At 38.4% G+C, this 20,946-nt stretch overlaps 1 protein-coding gene across 1 annotated transcript in view; it reads left to right on the top strand.

Annotated features, from left to right (window-relative positions):
* LOC6650673 (headcase protein) overlaps window positions 1-19,381 on the top strand; it is an 89,982-nt gene extending 70,601 nt beyond the window's left edge. Inside the window, exons 3-6 of the mRNA XM_023180186.2 lie at window positions 15,682-15,870; window positions 17,198-17,286; window positions 17,670-17,769; window positions 17,868-19,381. Of these exons, the coding sequence (XP_023035954.1) occupies window positions 15,682-15,870; window positions 17,198-17,286; window positions 17,670-17,769; window positions 17,868-18,041 (552 nt within the window). The 3' untranslated portion in view covers window positions 18,042-19,381. The remainder of the gene's footprint in view (window positions 1-15,681; window positions 15,871-17,197; window positions 17,287-17,669; window positions 17,770-17,867) is intronic.
* Window positions 19,382-20,946: the final 1,565 nt, after the last annotated feature.

Genomic DNA, 20,946 nt, shown 5'->3' on the forward strand with positions numbered 1-20,946 from the left:
TTACGTTCGATAAATTGTGATATCACATGTTAATTATTTAGGGTGCCTAGCTATATATTTTCCTGGTTATATATCTTTTTGGCACATGGCTTACTCAACATGTTGCTGCAACATGTTGTCTCTCTCTATCGCTCTCAGTGTGTCTGTGTGTGTTTTGTCACAGTTATTACGCACAGCAGCAGCAGCTTAATGCGTGTATTGCATATTCTCTTTCTGCTTGCCAAAAAGTGCATTTTCCCCCCCAGGGGGTCGAAAGGGGAGAAAAAGGAGTATGCAACTGCATAAATTTTGGCAACAGCATGTGTCATAATCGCCCATTTTGCTGGCCTACCGCCCATAGGAGTACATATACATATATAAGTAGTACGTGCCAGTCGGCGCACAACCAAAAGCCTAACGCCAACACACACACACACATGTGTGTTTGTTGCTCTGCTGCAGTCGACGTCGGCTGTTGTCGTTTGGCCGCCATCGCAATCTAATGTCAGATAGTTTTGCGGTCGCTAACCCGCCTCGCTTCGTTTGTGTTGCTATCTCTATGTGTGTGTGTTTGTTTGTTGCATGAGAGAGTGTGTGGAAAATGTGCAAAGAAAATGGAAAAAACAAAGGCAACAACAAAAATACAAATAGAGAAATAGCACAATCTACACACACACACACACAAACACATCCAAACACTCAGACATACAAACGCACGCGGGCATTTTGCAATTAGTTTGTGCGCTGATGAATGCAAATTAGAATTATACCAGCTGAGCTTGAGACTGAGACGCGTGTTGCACAGTGGTTAGAAATTGATTTGGTTATATTTGCATAATCCTCTAGACAGGAGAAATATGAAATCGAGTTTGTATAAATTTTCATACGACCAGATTGCAATTGGAAATGAGTGATTGCTTTAAACTGCTTTCAGATGAAGATAGGAAGTTGAAGATTAATGTCTTTATCAAGGAAATGCTTTTGGAAACTTCAAAATTCTCTTAGCTATAAAGCTTTTGATTTAAAGCCTGTAAAATTTGTAAACTTCGCCCCTAAAGTATGCAATAGAAGTAAAGCAATAAAGTATTTTAAACTCATAAAGAAATTTTGGGAAAGTTTCTTTAGATAAAAATAAACTCCTTGAAGCAAACATTGCAAACATTACAGACAATTTTAAAACTACAAGGCACACCAAATGTTATGAATTTGTTAAACATTGCAAATTTTGCAATATTTTTTGTAAAAATTTTCAATTTTTTTCGAAAGTTGCTTTTATTTTTCAAACTTTTGCCAACATTTCCTTTTTGTCTGTAACTTCTTGTCACCCGCAATTGGAAGACACTGTGAGACGAAGTCGCGTAGTGGCGGTTAGTCGTCATCATTATGTAAGCGATACTTAATCTGCCATTTGGCTACGCTTCTAGCTAAAAGAATGTGTGACGGCTTCTCTAAGCCATTGGCATAGCTTGGCCATAAAACGTAGACATTTTGTTGACATCTGCCACACGTTCTCTCCTAAGCCCCCCGTACACACCCCCCCATCTTATCCTCACATGGAAACCTCTTGTATGATCTGTCTTTATTTTGGCCTCTCCCTCTCTCTCTCTCCTCTCTCTGGGCGCTTCCTTTCGTTTGTCAGTTGGTTGTCAATCATTTTGCTCGTTGTCTGCCATCCACAATTATCCATTCTAATGACAGGCCGGCATAATGCAATATAAACAAAAGAGAGAAGATGGCTAGCATATGTTTTCGCTTTGACAAAATGCCAAAAAAAAAAAAATGAATCTCTCAATGCGGCGACTTGCCAAATACCAATTATTAAAATGGAAAAAATAAATTAAATCATTAAAAGTTGTAATTTGAATGCGGAAACTTTGAATCTTCGAAGGCATTTACAATTTTCCTTATAAAGCAAGCCATTCATGCATTCATCTATTCGAGTCCATTTCCTGTTACTTGGTTAAGTAATATACCCAAAAATATTTTAAAATATACCAAAGGGTATTCAAAATGCTTTTGGCAACATATGCAGCAGCACTTAAATAAATTCTCTTTAAATAAAAAAATGACAAATAGAAGAAGACCACAAAAAAAAATGAAGTAAGTAAGTCGTCTCGCCGACTTAGGTATACCATACACCAGTAAAGCAAATATTTCAACTTTATTAAACAAATGCATTTTCACATGCTTCTTACAAGCATATCTTAGTATCTCGCTCACTCAATCATACGAGCACCCTAGCGCCCCCACCAGCCAACGGCCAACTCCGGCCTTATGTAAAAACGTTTATATGCATAACTCGACTGTTTTTTGTCCGATTTTGATCAAATTTGGTATTTTGCTAGATATTAGTATTAAATTTAAGTGTGCCAAATTTGATTGCATACGGTAAAAAAATACGGGAGATAATCAAGTTTTTCAAATTACGGGGGCGGAGAAGGGCGTGGCAAAATTTGTATGCATTTAAAATGTGTGCATTTACTAAGCGAATATACATACCAAATATGGTGTCTCTAGCTGGAATAGTTTTTGAGATAAACGCTTTTTTTAAATTGCGGGGGCGGAAAGGGGCGTGGCAAAAATTTGAAATAAACTTGATCACTCTACATACTACACGAGTCTACATACCAAATTTGGTGACTCTAGCTCTTACAGTCTCCGAGATCTAGGTGTTCATACGGACAGACGGACGGACGGACGGACGGACGGAAGGACGGACGGACGGACGGACGGACAGACGGACATGGCTAGATCGACTCGGTTGTTGATACTGATCAAGAATATATATACTTTGTGGGGTCGGAGATGCTTCCTTCTGCCTGTTACATACATTTTGGCGACTTTAATATACCATTTCACCCTATGGGTGTATGGTATAAAAAAACACCAAACGCAAACGCAAACGGTCTAAAAGATGTCAGGCCACATATATTTTTTTTTTTTGTCTGTTTTGTTATTGCCCAATATTGGGCAACTTTGTTGCCAACGCCGCGCCACGTTGTGAAAATGCCAAGAGTGTAAATGCGGCCATAAAAGATATCTCTGAAAATAACTGAAGAAACAAGAAGATGAAAAAAAAGATCGAAAAACAAAAAAAAAATATAAAAACACTTTTACTTTCAGTTTTATTGCTTTCTGCTGCCTACACTAACTAACCTATGACAATAATTAGCAAAGCACACCAACAAAAAGAGCAAAAACAGCAAAAAAAAAAGCAGAGCGAAATAAACATAAAATTAAATAAGTATTTACATATACACAGAGGTATATATATGTATGTATGTATATAGTATACACATATATTTAAAACATGTGTTGGCAGTTGGTTGTTGTTCTTTTTGAATGCGACGCAATTAGCAACTGAGACAAAACCCGACAGAATCGACCGACCAACCGACCGACCGAACTGAGAGGTGGGTAGAGAATAAATGGAGATAAGGTTTTTTTTCTTCTCTCTTTGTGCTCTCTCTCGCATATTTTGTATTACAGCCGAAAAGTAGGCACAGAAACCACTTTCATATTAATGATTAAACCAACAATAAGGGCCAAATTAATAACTCCTGACCAACTGTGGTTGCTGGCCAAGTTCATTGACTTGCTTTGGCCACATTTGCACATTTGGCAGTTATTGGCCACTTTTGTTTGACTTGCAGACAAATTGGAAAATTTTCATAGACGCAACGGGCCGGGCCAAGTGCCAATCATTATGGCAGAGACAAAAACAGCGACGAGAAGGTTGTGCAACCTCTCGTTTTGGCCAACAATCCCTCGCCCCCGGCGGGTCAACACCTATTCACGTTTTCTGCGAGGCTCTTTGCATAAGATTTTTTTTTTTTACTTTGTCGGCCCCTTCAGGGATATTTGTTATAGATGCTAATTAATAAGGTAAACTCGACAAAACAAAACAAAAAAAACACCTGAAATAACGAAACGCGCGCGTGCCCTGTTGGCGGCTGACTACTGCCACATGTTGCAATGCTGCAACTGAAAGTGGCAACAGCTCAATTATGAACTGCTGCAGCTGCAGCAAGCAAATCGTGTGGCAAGACTCGAGTTTTTTATCAGGCATTCAAAATCAACTATCGCCCACCCTCTACTGCCATAATCTTTGCTCAACCAACAATTGATCAACTTTCAAAATACTCTAGAGATTTGGATTAGAAAGAAATGAAAGATCTGTTTGAGTCGCCTCAAAGCTTACAGAAAATGGCTTATACTTTCGTTCCTCACACATTCCTCCAGTTGGTGTAATATTTTCGTTTTCTTTAAAAATAGCAAGCATGTCAGAAAATAATAATAATAATACTAAAAGATCCGCAAGAAGAGAAAATAAATAAATAAACTTGGCAAAATCTCCTTGTTGCTGCAGTCTGCCAAAAAAAGACTTCCACTTGAGAAGGCCTTAGCGTGTTGCTGGTTGCCTTTGATTCATTCAAACATTTTTTACATGTTGTGGGAACGATGTGGATGTTGATGATGATGATGATGGGGAAGGCTGATGTTTGAAGTGCCTTTGATGCTCATTTCGTTGTTGAGAGCGAAAACCTGAAACGAAACGAAACGAAAGGAAAGGAAGAATCTCTACACAGAGCAAAAAAAAAAAAGAAATAAAGAGTCCGTCTATTGATTTTTATGACTCGAAAAAGTTCATTGAACTCATCAGCTAAAACACACAAAACACATGTGATGGAAATTCGCCTTCTACCTGGGTCAGAGCAAAAAAGGGTTTTTGCAGTTTACACCAATTAGTCGGTTTCGTTTCCCCTACAACTCACCTCGTCCCAACACTCTTGAGCAAATAAATTTTAATTTTTTATTTAACTTCATTTAAATTTAGCCAGACTTTGCAGAGTCGTTGACCAAGTTGTAATGTTTGTGATTCTTTCAAAAAGTGAACACATTTTTCATACATTTAACTGGTTGGCTTTTTTTGAGATCAACTTATTTGACATGGGTCAAAGTTGTTGTTGGCCAACACACAAAAATATGACTAGAAGAAGACACTGTCTGGCCCTAAAGACTGGCCTGGGCCGGGCGGGTTGGGGCTGTCCTCCTCCTTAGTTGTTGCTTATTTGTTTTAATATTCGCTGCTCGTTGTCTTTTACTGACTAGTTTGTGGTAGCAAGTTTGCATATTCAGTTTCAGCTCTCTTTTGCTGGGGCTTATCGTTAACAGGACATTAAAGGATTTCCCACAGGCAGGACAAAACAGTTTGCCGCTTTCTGCTTATTGACTTTTGTTGGTAGTTTGACGCCTTATCGCCATCATATCTTCATGTCGTCTGGATTTGCTGGTTGCTGGTTGCTGTTTGTGTTTAGGCCAGACAGTCAACGACGGCGACAGCAAATATTTCCGCTCTGTTGGTCTTGGCCATGGTCACGTGCTCCTATTTTTGTCGCACTCTATCTCTGTCTACCCGGCTTATATCACTTCCTAATCCAAGGCCAAAAAAGATCAATAAACTTAAAGCTTTAAGCCAACAGCAGCTTTGAATTTGTATGTCCTTTTGTTTTTTGTTTTGGCTCTTGCTTGTTTTTGCCGTCTGGGGTCTAGCCTCTTCAATTTCATTAAACTAATCCATCAACTTGTTCATTATCAGCATCAGCATCATCGTCATCGTCATCATCTCCTCTCTTGTCTTGGCAATTCAATCAAAATTTGCCTTGGCTTGCACAAAAACAATTGAGTTTGCTTGCACCCATTCATCTTCTGAACCTAGGACTACTACTTCTACCTTTTAAGAATTCTACTGGTATCTTGGCATCCTCCGAACCTCCTTCCCCTCAGTGTCACTTCCATTTGGATCCCCTATCCACTTGACACTTTACTTCAATGTCCTGGACACGCCCCAATTGTGTTTTTGGTATTGATATCGCGTTGGTTGACAACAACTCAGCAGACGACACTTCGAGAAGTCGAGACTTGCAGCAGCACCGAATTGTGTGTGGAAGTACAGTGAGGTCTCACTAAAAGAAACCTAAAATTTTACGACATTTGATTTGATTTGGGCGACTAAAATTTCCCCCTAATTGCTGATATTGTTTGTTCGCTCTTTATTTTGTTTCACTGTAGTATAAAGTGTCTCCTTCTAGGCTGTCTGGTATTGCTCCTGCTCCCGTTCCTACTCCCACTCTTACTCCAGCTACTGCTACTGACTGTCGTTTGTGTTAATGTCACTTGGCAAACTTTCGCTGCTGCATCGTTGTCGTTTTGTCTCCTCCTATATCCAGTCGGACTCCCTATTTCTCTCCTTCTGCTGCTTCTGCTGCTGCTGATCCATCGTCCTGGTCGTTATCTATTGCTGGCAACGACAGGCAGCATTGATTTAATGACGTTGATGGGGCGCCACTTTTGTCCCTACCATCTACCTACCTACCTACTCCACCTAGACACATCGTACATGCATATATTGCTTGTATGCCTTCTGTGTGTGTGTGAGTGTGTCGTGCAGGAGCGCTTCTTTTATGCTTTATTTATTGATTTAACTTTGCTTTTCTCTCGTTTCTTTTTTTTTTATTTTTTTTTATTTGGCGCACTTAACGTTTTTTGTATCCATGAATGGATTTCCTTTTTATTTGCAATGCTGGCAAAATTTATGCGCTGCCTGCCACTATGCTATCAGCTGACTGGCTACGCCTCCTCACTCCAACTCTCTAACTCCATGGCGTCTTCTTCTGCTCTTCCTCAGCATCTTTTAAATAAATAACCAACCCGGCTAGTGCATTGAACTTGTGTCCTGGCCAAAAAAAAAATAAAGGAAAAGGAGAGAAACATAAAGAGCAGAATTCTTTTTATTGGTTTTTGATTTGTGTTCACCTTTTGCTTTCGTTTCTTGTTCATTATTCCTTAAGATGCTTAACTGCAGGGGAAATGTAATACGATTGCGAAAAATTAATTATCGACAAGAGTAAAATGAAAGGCGACCACGCCTATCCGCCTTTTGCTTGTCTTCAGACGAGAGATATCGCATTTCTCGTTTTATTGTGTGATTATGCTCTGGAAATATTTGCAAGAATGTGTAATAAAATTATTTCTAAGCAATGATAACTCTCGACTACAAACTGACAGGCAGCCAGTAGACAATTCAAGCAAGAATCCTGAGCTTCTGCTGCTGACATGAGTTCAAAATTCGTCCTTCACATTTTTGGTTTGGTTGGGTTTTCGGGCTGACATGAGAAGTCCTCCTCGTCGTTGTCGTCTCTTGGCACTCATGCAATTTAATTACTCTACGGTTTTTGCGGTTCTTGTGGCTTTATATATGCTTGTTGCCCACCCGTCTTCATTTCTTGCCTGTCGACCGACCGCACTCAAAAATGTGTAAACCCAAAACCGAAGCAACATAAACAGAAACCGAAAAAGTATTTGTCTGTCTTGGGAAAGAAAAAAGGAAGTGAGTGTAAAATATTTGTATCCATGGCGACTAACATGCAGGAACTCAATGCAATTTGTAAGCTATTTCATTCATTCATTCGTTTATTAGTTTGATTAGCCAAACAAAAGACTGCAAATGGAAAGTACAGTCATCTTAAACACAAAAGTATGCAATGAATAATTCACAAATGCGATTCGAAAGGTTTTTTTTTTGCAATTCTGTTTTATTTTCTGTTTGCGTGAAGAAGCAACATGAAAAGTTTTCAAAAAGCTTTTCAAATAAGTACGAGAACAAGTGAAAAGTTTTCCTTTTGCCATAGAAATAGGACCACAGCTAGAGGAAGGACGAGGCAAAGGCAAAGGCAAGGGAGGAGGATTGAGTAGGGATTCACGTTAACGTTTTCATGTCCATGTGCTTTAAATCATTTTCATTTTCACTTGAGCGTTGACAGCAGCTGTTAGCTGTTGCTGTTCTTGCTCCTTCTCGTGGACCTCCATGCTCCTTGTTTTCTCTCCTCCATTTTTATGGTCATTGTCCTGCGGTGATTTCTGTTTTTGGCTATTCAACTTTAGAAGGTCTCTCGCACTTATCGCACCTTGTTTAGTCAGTTAAACTGTCAACTTGAAGTTTTTTAACCCGCGACACTTTTGTTTTTTCTTGCGCATCCTTGATTAATTGCACATTGGTGTGTATCTGTGTGTGTGTATGTGAGAGTAAGTGCTTTGTTATTGTTGTTGTTGATGAAGTTTTTAGTGTCCAACAAAGTGATGGCGCTTGTTGCTAATTATTAATGTAAATGTTTTCACTTTTAATAGATAGGAGTGCCGTCCACTACCATTCCCACTGACCCGACTGTCTGCCTGTCTGTCCTGCTAAGCTTTTGGCGTCTTAATTGCCACTAAACATGAAGCTTACATGGGGGCCATTGGTTTGAGCTTGTCTTATTTCTGTTAGACAGCAGAACTTTCCATTTTTCCATAAGTTTTGAGTAGGAGGTCGTTTTCATCGCTTGTCTGTCTGAGCACAGGTGTCATTATCCTTAGCGTTCAAACGACTCATATGTCTGTATGTAAGTATGTGTGTATGTGTGTTTACCAGACCCGCGCGCTCTACCAAGCTTTAATTAGAAATGCTAATCAGGATGAAAGTGACGCCAGCTACTTAGCGGTGTTAGTGACACCTACCACCTAAAGGCATTTATGTCCCTACCTACCTATCTACTCCTAAGTCAGTGTGTAGCGAAGAGAGCATTGTCTTTCTTGTATTTTGTTAACTTGTGTCATGATTAGCGGTCTTGATGTTGCCCACATAAGCATATCATCAGCGTTTGCATATGCACTTGTGGTTAAGCAAGTGTTTTGACATGAAAGAACTGGTTCGGAGTAGAATCTGAATAGGAGCTATCCTCAAACTTAACCAAATCAAACGATTTTATAGCAAATGACAAAAAGTTTCCTAACAAGAGCAACTTATTCCTAAGAAACAACTTAAAAATGAATAATAGGACATGTTCATTAATTGTTGATCGTATTAGGAACTAGTTCATTACAGTGAATTGCATTTCTACTTCATTTTACATAGACTGCACTTCTCTTTCACTTTAATAAACTTGAATTGCTTGCTTAATACCAGCTAAGAATCAATTATTAGTATCAAGTAGTTGAAATTTGCTTAAGAACTAGTTCCTTAAACAAAATTTGAGTGCTCAGCTCTTGAGCAAGGACTCTTTTGGCATTTATTGGTCTTTAAATTGGCTTCGAGTGCACTGGCTTCACTTTGCCTTTGTTTGTGTGTGTGTGTGTGTGTGTGTGTGTGTACACGTATCTGCGTTTCTGTTTGTCTGCATCTTCGTTTTGCGAGAAGGTTTTTAATGTCGTGTTTATTTTGACATTTTCATTATGTGCGTCGTTTTTTGTGAAAATGTGTGCGAATGTGTGTTTGTGTGTGTGCGTATTGTATGTGTTCATTGTCTGCGTCTGGCTGCGTTTTTTATGGTCTCTTTCCAGATCCTTTTTGGTGGCTTTTAAGTTCGCCTTGAGCTGCTTTTGTTTGGAGTGCCGACTTTACTTTTAATTATATATATACCCGACTTATGATTATTATTAAAGAGAAACGGGATTTTTAACTTTCAACCTGGCACCAAAATGCTTAAAGCATCTTTAATTTCACGTATATGGAATGCATTTATATTTTCCTTTGGAGTTTTCTTTCAAGTTTTCTTTTTTATTTTTGTTTTTTTTAATCAAACATTCGCCATGAAGTTGCACAAGTTCTTTCTTTCTTTCCACACTTTTGCTTCCAGTTTTTTGCTGCCATTGTTATATATTCGCTTACAAACTTTGTCTCTCGATTCTGCTCTTCTATTCTTCCTTTTCTTTTTTTTTGCCAACTGAGGTTAGAATTTCCACGCTTTTGACTGCCATTTTCCTTTTGTGCGTTTGTAATTAAAATGCAGACAGCTTTTGCCCTCGCCTCGACTGGCTTTGCCACTTCGATTTTTCTCCATTTTGCCTTTCGTTTTTTTTTTTGCAATTATAAAGATATGCTTCAAAGTGAGTTTTTTGCATTTGCATGTGCAGAGCGATAAAAAAATTTAATTAGGTTCAACTGGCTCCCTGGGGCACAACCATTTGAATGCCTGACCCCCACCATCCTCCCTTCATCTGTTCTCCTCTTTGCTTTTCTGTTGAGTACTCAACGATCAATTAGTCAGCAAATGCAGTCTTCATGGCACTAAGTTGACACTCTTTTTCGCCCTTATCTTGAGAAGGCCTCTTGATAAAATAAAATAAAATTAAATGAAAAAAAAATATTGGACATGGGAAAGGAGTAGAAAAGTAATTTCTACTTTTGAATAGTCTACTTATGTCTATAGAGGTCTCTAAGCACTAGGCAAACAAACTTATCGCCTGGGAGCAGCACGAGAACGAGAACCAGAACGGTAAAGTTCATTGATCCATTGTAGTTTGTTGTGTGATAAGAAATGTACAGAAAAAAAAAACCTCTTCAACTTTTATCAGTCATTACTCATACGCCCCCGATGCCCATGTGTTGTGCAACAATGAGCCAAATGTAACTACTCTTACAACAACAAATTCCCATCAAATGCAGCCAGCCCCAAGGAGCCAAGGAGCGGATTAAGTTGAGTGGAAGAAATTACATCCAACGAAACAAGGATGCAATTACTTTTCGTAGTTTGCTTTTTCTTTTTCCTGGGGATTAAATTCTTATTAAATGCAATGCACTGGAATTTCTTTGAAAAAAACCAAACCAAGTCTCGCAAAAAAATTAATTAAACAATTAACTTTTATACGTGATAATAATAAAAACTATTAACTGCCACTTTTGCGAATGCATTTAAATTGCTTTCTTAAGCTTAGCCCAAATGTCTGGAAAATTTGCTAACCATAAAAAGAAAATGCCAACCAAAATGCAGTTCAATAAACTGTAAATAAAACAGACTAAAGCATACTAAGAGGCGCACTGTAAGCCGGGGGGGAATTTGAAATTTGAAAAGGGAAATTGCATGCTGCTCCCTTTTTACGTTCATTTTTTTGTTGAACCTTTTGTTGTGTGTGTGTGTGTTTCATTCGTTTTTGGTTTTGGCTTTTGCCAATAAAAAGCCATTATGCACAATACTTATATAAATATACGAGACGATGCCGAAGGTCCAGCTAAAGTCCAACTAAAGTAAAGGGCAAATACAATTTATTTGCAAATTGATATTTAAAGGTCAGAGGAGACCCAGACCAGAACAGAATATAAGTAGAAAAGAGGCAGACTGACTGACTATGATAAGAGATGACTCCAGACCCTTGAGTCCTCAAGCATTTTCTTTTGCTAATGGCAAAATCGCAAAAATGCAAAAAAAAAAAAAGAAAAAGAAGAGCGAAAAAAAATCAACAACATAGAGATGAATAAAACGAATTAAAATAACTAAGTGAAGCAGCAAGTCCTTGGCATCTGTTTTCTTCTCTTTTTTTTATCTTTGGTTGAAAGCGAAATTTTTTGTTTATGACAAGGCAAATAACTGAAGAATGTTTGGGCACAAGAAATGCACAGAAATACAAAAATAAATTGAGGACACACTTAAAAAATACTCTGCGTAAAAGGATAAACTACAAGCTGAGATCTAAATTGGTTAAATTTGAAGAATATAAAGGACTTACTAGAACAACTTCTAAGTAAGTCTTCTTAGTCGAAAAACCTGCTCATTATGTTCTGATGACTTATAGTTGGCTATAAAGAAAGATATGTAATATAAAACTTGGGCGAATTCTTAGTGCTGTTTTTAATATGCCCCACATGATGCAGGGTATACAACTTAGCACTTGAATTGTTTTTAAATATTTAAATATCAAATAAATTGTCGCTGTTTTTTTGTTCGTTTTTTTTTTTTTGCTTTTCCATTCTCAGTTTTTAAGTTGTTGTTTGTTATCCGTTTTGTGTCGTGCATTCGAATTAAGTGCAAATGACATGAGATTCCTTCTTTTGCAATGGAAAACAATGTGTTGGAGCAGCTGCTCTTATGAACACTCACACACACACGCGTACACACCAACGCATAGCGACTTGAACAAGCTTTTAAGCCACTTCACAGTGTTCGCTCTTCTTAGTTGGCTGTTTGGTTGGCTGACTGGCACTCCTTTTGCGTGTTGCCCTGTTCTGCTCATTGTCTGGTACTTTTTGAATTTATTGAAATGTTTGTTTGTCTGCCATGTTTTGTAGTATTGTTGTCTTGTTTTCGTTGTTGTTGTTACTGTTGCTTGGTAAGTTGCATTGTTGCCCAGCTGCGCCTGACGGTATGCAACGGTTGCCAACCATTATATTGTGGGTGCATGCCTCTTTGCTCCTACTCTGACTCTGGCTTGCTTGTCGCAAAATATTATTACTCCATTTCATTTATAAAAGTGCTCTAGCTCCTCTGCTCTGTCATAGTCTCTGTCTCTCTCTCTCCCTCTCTACCCAAAACCCAATTTATCCCTTACTTATGTTTATGTTAAAGCTTATTCTCCTTGTGTTCTTTGGTTGGGAGGCGTGTTTGCAATTTCCTTTCATTGTCATTGTCAGTTTTCCTGAATGAACCGTAGTCACATCTGTAAGCCACCTAGCTAAAAAAAACTCCTACCATGACACGCCCACAAAACACACACAACTCACAAGTTGGTTGACATTTTCAAATTTATTTTCCCATTCAAATTTCTTTTGTCTTTCTTTGCCTGCTCTCAGCTAACTTACGCCCACGGGGCAAACAAAAAAAAGCATTTAATTTGTGCTTATGGGGCCTACTCTTTGGCAATTTTTCAATTGAGACAATGATTGACGGTGAAAATTGTTTTTCCGCATTATAAATAAGAAACTTAAATACAACTGGAAAAATAGTTTTCTTTAGTTGTCGACGACGACGACGACGACGACAAAGTTGATGATGACGCGATGAGGTTGCCGCCCACTTCTTTTAATGAGGCCTTTTTGGCATAAATTAAATTTTCTACCAAAAAAGAAAAGGTAAAATGAAAAGATTTTTAGTTCGACAAAGGCACTGAGAGAGAAGTGAATAAACACACACACACACACACACACACTAACTCCATGTTTGCTCATCGTCTGCACAAACACTCATGGAAGCGTTTTATGAATATGTTTGTAGAGCCCCAAGCTAACAAATGAATTTTCGAAAAAGCTTTATTCTTCCTCTTTTTTTTTGGAACCCTTTATTGTAGATAATAAAAATAAAAAAAAATTACCAACAATTTTCTACTTTATTTTCATAGTTTTTAATTAATTTCCAACAAATGTAATAATGGTTATTTATTTTTACGATTGAACAAAAAAAGATATTAAATTAGCTACTAGGTAAAAATTGATTGGTTTCTGTAGTAGAAATTTAGTATGCCTTCTAGTTGGTAGCATAAAAGATTTACTTTATTGTTCCATTTGGTGGATATTTTTGAGTGTGGCTTTTGTGTCTGAGATTTATTTATGGCAAAAGAAGTATTTTTAATGGATTGCAAAAACTATCAACAACTTCTTGACGGCCCGCGCGACCCTCTCCATCCCTCCCCGTCTTTGCTGCTTCTCTTTCACTTCCATTTGCACGCATTGAAATGCCATTTAATTTAATGTGTTTATGAAAATCGAAGCACTTTCAATTGAATTGAATTTTTCCTTGTTTCCTTCCTGCTTGCTAGTTGCCATTGTCTTTGGCATTCTTGTGTGTGTGTGTGTGTGTGGGGTGTGGCTCCATACGGGGAACCTTTTGATTTGTGGCCTTCTCTGCCTCTGCCTTTTGCTCCCTCTTTCTATAGTTTATCGGAGTGTTGAAAAAAAATATAAAAATGTATGAAAGAAAACGGCTACCAAAAAAAAAAAAAAAAACTCTCCTAAACTGATTTATGCGTTCAATGCAAGCCAAAAGGGAAATGACAACTGAATGGCTTCATTAGTACTGCTGCTGCTGCTGCTGTTAACTGTCTTTCGAGTTTTTACTATGACTATACATAAAGCAAAAAATGTCTGAGTTTATTGCACTTCGACTTTTTGACTTTTCTATGCCATAAAATCTTATTAATGCCCAACACCAAAAGCCCTGTCGCGGTCTTTTCAGTAATCATAAACAATAATTCAACAAATAATAACTTTATATTAGAAGAGAGAGAGAGAGAAAGAGAGAGTTCCTTGGCCTTTACTTTTTAAACAAGGAATAACTTATATATATTTTGGAATCCTTTACTTTTCTTTTGGCCAACGACCGTGTTACATTTTGAGTTGTATCAAATTAGCAACTCGTCACGTAGCATCATGAAAACGAAATGTTTATTGATCACACACACACAACGAGAGAAACAGAGAAAAAGGACTTTGATGAAATGTTTGTCTGGCCATTCAGATAACAGAGCTTAAGAGTAGATGTTGGTTTCATTCATTCCATTGCATTTGACTAAAGTATATGCTAAGCGATTCCATAGATAATGATGCTATATTGTTATTGTTATTGTCTGCTCTGTTGCTGGTAACCCTAGACAAGCAATTGTTGGCAACACTCTCCACCATTAGAGTGTTCATCCTCCACTTTATCGTTGAGCAATCAACTTAATTGCTGTAGGCTTTCCTCTTAGCCATCCACCCCTACCTTCTCTTGGATAGTCCTTCTATTGTTTAATGAATGAATGTCTTCTTGTTACTTGTATTGCTTTAATTTTCATTGCAAACATTCATTAATCGAATTTCACTTGGATTTTATTGTTTTGTCGGGGACCTTCTGAAAAGATTTATGATACAATTTCTAGGCAAATATTAATCTCGATGTTGTTCCCTTTTCTATTTTTGGCAAATATTTACTCTGCTTAACCTTAAGATGACAAAGAGAGAGAATGAGATATATATAAATTTGAAAAGGTTTGCTTATCCTTATTAAAAGTGCATTAAACTTCTTCTATCTGTCATTGACTGGTTATCAGTCAAGTTCCTTTCGAACGTGTCCTTTTATCCTAAATATGTGCGTTTGGCTAAATTTCTTCATTTCTCTGCTAAATAATTCAAGACTGTCTGCCATGAGCTAGGAGCTAGGGACCGTATAGCATTTCATGTTATTTCGTCTGGTCAGGTGAGCAATTACCAAAAAAAAAAAAAACACGCAAAACTAAACGGAAAAAAAAAGGAGAGTCAACCCCCATTTTAAGCATTCTTCATGCCATATTGCTTCATCATTTTGGGTTAGTTGGCTTTGATTGGTGGTGATGGCTGCGTTTTCTTCTTACCTTTTTGACCATATTTTGTGCATCCTTTCAACACCTTGGGCTTTGGCTTTTTGACGGCTTTATTTGGCTGCTGGCTCGCCATATTGATTATCGATTTGGGAATTGGCCTGGTCTAAACCACCTGAATAAATATGTGTTTGTGTGTAGGTGTGTGTGCATTCAATTTGGCCAACGTGTTAGCCACTTTTGGCTTTAGACAACGGCAACGTGCTCCGTGTGCGCTTCGTGTGGCTTGCTGGCTCTGGCTGGCACGTTTGGATTTTATGGTTCATTTGTTGGCGCTTAGACAGTCCCCTATTGCTGTCATTCCTATGCTCCTGCTCCTGCTCCTGCTCCTGATGTTGTCGTTTATATTGAAAATATTCAAGGTGGGCAAAACTTTATTACTAGGATTTTCGTATATTTCGTGAATTTGGAACAGGTGAAATTTCCTTTACTTCTTTATTGTTCTGTCACAATGCAACAAAGGTTTGAAATACCTTTATATTTAAATTTTTGTTTTTTCTATGTCTAAGAAAAGAAAAGTATCCAAAAATTAAATTAAACTTTTTCTTTACATTCTAATTGCAGATTGAAGATGAAGGAAATCATGGCAATGATGAGACACGCCTCTTTATACTATCCTCATTGGCCCAGTCGCAGATGAGTCGCGTGGCCTGCATTTTGTGTGAGGAGCCTTTGCTTGTATTCGATCGTTATCCCCTGGTGGATGGCTCCTTCTTTCTGAGTCCCAAGCAGCATTCCAATGGCTGCATTGAGGTAAGACTTATGAGCTATGCCCCCCATGTTCCCCCATCATTTATAAATGTCAAAAAAATCATATGAGACAGAATGAAGTAGACTGAAGTGCTGCACCCACGCCTAACTAAATGGCTGCTGCTGCCATCGCTTTCACTCGCCCACGTGCAACTTAAAGAACTTTCAACTGCAATTAGCTGAAAAAAGGAAGGAAGAGAAGTGGTTAGGTGGGGTTTCTTTCCGTCTCTCTCCCTCTATGGTTCTCTGAGCAATTTATGACCCATTTAAGTCAACATAATTACAACAGCGCACCTAATAAAGTGCTTCGCCAAATGCAGCAGAATGCCAAAACGATGATGCAGTTTTTACTCGATGTGGGGTAGAGAGGGTTAAGCATAGGTACAACCTACGCTTCATGGGTTTGTTTTTCCATTGCCCCTTTTCCACCCTCCATCAGTCGCCCTTGCCTTGCTTCTCCTACTTTCCCTAGGAGCGCTTTTACCCACGTTATGGTTGAGTGGTCGCCCTCGGGCCTCAGGCGCTCCCCATTTTACTGTGCTTTAATTTGAGCCTGGATTTATAATTCATTGCCAACTGTTGGTTGGTTTGCTCTGGGTCTGGGTCTCTGTGTCTGGCATCTGGGCTGGGATTGGTTTGCCACTGTCATGGTGGTGCCTGCTGCCTTTAACGTTTTTCCTGGTGGGCGAATGCCAATCTCCTTCTGGGCTAGTTTATGCATTTTGCATTTTATTTGAAATTATTATGTCGCGACGCAAAGGTTTGCTGCCTTCCAGATGCCCGCCGCCCCTCTGCCCTTCGTTTACATTTTCCTTTTGGAGTTGCATTAAATTCTAAAAGATTTTCTTTTCACTGAGAGAAGATTGGCAAAGGTTGCCGGCCCTATTATGTCATAGGGAAAGAAAGGAATATCTGTACAAAATGCATATATAAGTTATTCAGAAAAGTTTTCCAAACGAAGAGTGTGAAGGGTATGAAGGGTATGGCATGCTTCGGCTTATTTCCACTTGGACTGTTGCACAGGAAAATTTTCTAACTTGCTTTTCAAATAATTTTTCATTTTTCCTACTCCCCCTTCTTGTGCCTCTCTTCTGTTGAGTTATGCGGCTGGTTTTGCCATCCTGTGTTCGCCGCGACTCTCTGACCTTCCTTGTGTATGGCATGTCCATTTTATGTTGAGGTTTGCGTGTGTGGCTACAGTGCCTCAAATTGCATTCGCCCTTTTTAACCTGCGCCTGTCTACAGCATTCTGTCGTATATGTCTTACTCTCTTTTATTTTTGGCATTCGTTTAAAGTTCTTTTGTTTTCTTCTCCTTTATACTTTTTCAGGTTAAATATGAGGGACGCTCTTTGTACTTGACCTGCGTGTGCATGAGTTGTCTGGATGGCACTTCAAGTAGTCGCGTCATTAGCTGCAGGTAAGAAATTCCAACCCAAAACGAATGGATACTAAACTTCAGTTACGTTTAGCATTATGATTTTTATATGTCGGTTAACTGGTCGTTAAGGCATTCTATGCCAGCCACTTATGTTTAACATAAGAACAAAGCGATTAAATGTGATGGCTACGAATGCTCGACCTTGTGTTATTTCACTAAGTTCATTTGATTATTGGTTATCAGATGTAATCTATTGTAATTAATTGAGTTATCAACTAAGTTATTGATTGCTAACTAACGATATCGATTAAAGACTAAATTTTGAGTTCGCTAACTTGCCCAACGGTTATATTAACGATTACACTGGTTTCAGGAGTTTTGGTAGTGAAACTAATTGATTTTGTTGTGTGTTTTTGCCTTAGATTCTGCAATGAACCCTGGGATGGTTCCAGTTTGGTATTGGGCACCATGTATGCCTATGATATATTTGCTGCCATGCCCTGTTGCGCCGAACGATTCAAGGTAACTTATAGATCCAATAGATTTAAGCTAAATCTCGCATGATTTGCAATGTATTACAATTCTATTCTTCCCCATTTTCTTTTGTTTGAATCTTTTAGTGCAATAACTGCTTCAAAATGCTTATGCATCCACAACAGCGGCTGAGCTTCTATAGCGATTACTCGCATGGGGTTACCTGTCCCTATTGCAATACCCAGGACACTCACTTTGTTAAGCCCTTGAGCTTTTGCTATGCCAAGAACACAACGACAAGGCTGCAGACGCTCGCATAACATGAGGCCCCGTTGGGGTCACCAGCCTTAGGTGCTCCAACGGCCTCGAAACAGCCGCTCTTTAATCAAGCCATTGATTATTCGGCACCGCTGCAGCAACAAATTAATCCAGATTTAATTGGGGCTCATCCGCATGCTCAACAGGTAAGACAGCAGCAGCAGCAGCAGCAGCAACATCAGCAGCAACCACCACAAACGACGCCAGCAACATCTCAGCCAAATGTAGCTTTAGCTACTCATCGCCTGGCCAACTTCCAGCAGCAGCAGCAGCAACAACAGAAGCAACAGCTACAACAGCAGCAGCAACAACAACCGCCTGCAGCAACTCAACAGAAGTTGCATTTTTCTAATGGCAATCTAATGGCAATGGCTGATGTGATGAGCAAGTTCCAGCAGCAACAGCAGCAGCAGCAGCAACAAATCGCCAACAACAATTCTGGTGTCAGCAGCAGTATTAGTAACTTATTAATTAGCCATAATTCAAGCAACATCAATCCAAACACCAAATTGCATGGTGCCTGGAATCAATCGATTGGCCAGGCCGAGGCCATATCTGCTCTTTGGGGTTGCAGCAGCAACATCTCCTCGACTGGCTCCACTCACTCGACCAGTGGCTGCTCATCGGGCAGCGGTTCACAGCCATCGCTAAGTCCAACCACTAGCCACAGCAAAGAAATGCTTTGGGCACAAACTTCACCCACTAATGCCGCCGGCAACAGCAACACAACCAACAACGGCAACAACAACAACACCAACATATTGGCCAACACTCAACTCAGGGATACTTTCAAGGATCTACACCATGCAGCCTCGCCCACCGCATCGTTGACCTCATCGTCATCCTCCTTAAACGGCAGTCACAATAGTTGGGGCCAAACGCAGCATTATGGTAAATCCAACATATGGGAATTACCCGGAGCCACATCGTCCCCGACGGGACGATCGCAACAGCCAAATCTCGAGATGTTTAGCGACTTGTTTGGCCATCTCAATATAAGCCAAGAGTGTGCCGCTGCCCACCTCAAGGCCGCTGCCACAGATATGAGCTCAGATGTCAGTTCGAATTCCTCGTCCTCGGCCGGTGAACTCCTCGAGGCGGCCAATAATATATGGCGGCACACCACCAGCACCACAGCTGGAGCTGGTCCCATTGGTGGACGACAACCATCCATTTATGAGGAGGCAGCAATCGGGGGATCAGGTTCAGCTGCCTGCATGGTCCTTTTCAATGACTATTTCAATGCTGCTCAAGTGGATTTCTAAGCGAATTGCGCAACATTTTCCAACTAATTTTTATAAGAAAATGAGAACCCCACAAAAAAAAAAAAAAAATGAAGAGAGAAAACAATGCAAAACTATAAAGAATTTTCTTGTTATTTTTTGTTGAGTTTTTTATTTTAAGTTTTATTTTATTTTTATCTACATATATAGAAATTGCTATATATGAAAATGAAGAAAGCGAAATAGAGAGAGAAACAAAAAAAAAAACAAAAACAAACATCACTTGAAACATATAAAAAAAATTTATAAACTTATAAAAAAATAAAAGGCATTGTTTGAGAAAATTTAGCAAAAATTGAAGGCAAAGCAAACATTTTTATTGAAACAAACGACAAAATTGCTGTGCTGCTCAATAACGTAAAACAAAAACAAAAAAAACACACATTTTTCTACGATTATTTAAAAGAAAAACTAAACTAAAAACATTTAAAAACAAAAAAAAAACAAATCTTAAAAACTAAATTTAAAATGAATAAGTTTATGCACATCTTTACCGAAACGATTGGTAATTAACTAGAATTTAGTAAGGCAAAAAGATAGAGAAGAAAAAAAAAGAAAAGAAAACCCACAAATCCAAAAAAAAAACAAAAAAAATTAAATCAGTTTTAAAATTTAGAAACTCCAACAACCCAGACTCCCCACAGCCCCGCCCCCACCGTGTCAACCCTTCTACAAACAAAACAAAACACTCACAAATAGGTAAAAGACTACTTATATATATATGTATTTGCAAGGATCCAAGAAACAATCTCGACTTGAAAACCTTTTTGATATCTCAAGCTAAACTTTGAAATTTTACTCCTACTCCAACTTCTAGTTTCTTCACTCCTCTTACTCTCACTTTTGTTATGCTAAGATTTGGATATAAATTGTAACTTGAAGTTACAAAACTAAAACTAAAATGAAAACATTTTTCGGCGCAGCGTGATCATTAATTCTTAAGTAATAACTAGTTTAGAGGCAAGTCTAATTATAGCATTAGAATTTATAACCCAAACCCAAAATAATACTTTTCCACCCTTCTTCTGACATACTTATATATATATATATATATATATTTATATCATCGATCTCTTAAATAGGATGATCATCTGATTGAGCATCTTATGAACTTCTCTCTAATTTGTTTGCATGTCATCTGCATTTCTCTCCCCCTTACGACATGCATTCATTTCTATATTCTTCTGATTAATAATATTATAATATTATATAATAACAATTTATGATAAGATATTGTAGATCTTTAAGCTATTTTTCCAAATTTTTTATATATATATAGGATATAAAAAACTATATATAATAATGGTATGCCAACATCCCACAATTTATAGAGCGGTTCAATGTTTCCTGTTTTCATTTTTGTGCGTTTTTTAATTTAAACCAAAAGAAAAAACCAAAAAAGTCACCAATTTTCATCTATAAATCTCTTTCTCTATTCTCTTTCCAACTATCTTCCTCTTTCTCTTCCCTTATCTTTGCTTTTAATCCAATTAAAAGTCATAAGAAAACCCCCAAAAAACTGTGTTAGAAAACAAAAAAAAACCATGTTTAGGCAACTTAAACTGGCAAAATGACAGAAAACTGTGTTATAGGGCTCAAACCCTTCCAGCCCATCCATCTAAAT

This window comes from Drosophila willistoni, chromosome 3R, assembly GCF_018902025.1.
Source record: "Drosophila willistoni isolate 14030-0811.24 chromosome 3R, UCI_dwil_1.1, whole genome shotgun sequence".
Taxonomy (NCBI): domain Eukaryota; kingdom Metazoa; phylum Arthropoda; class Insecta; order Diptera; family Drosophilidae; genus Drosophila; species Drosophila willistoni.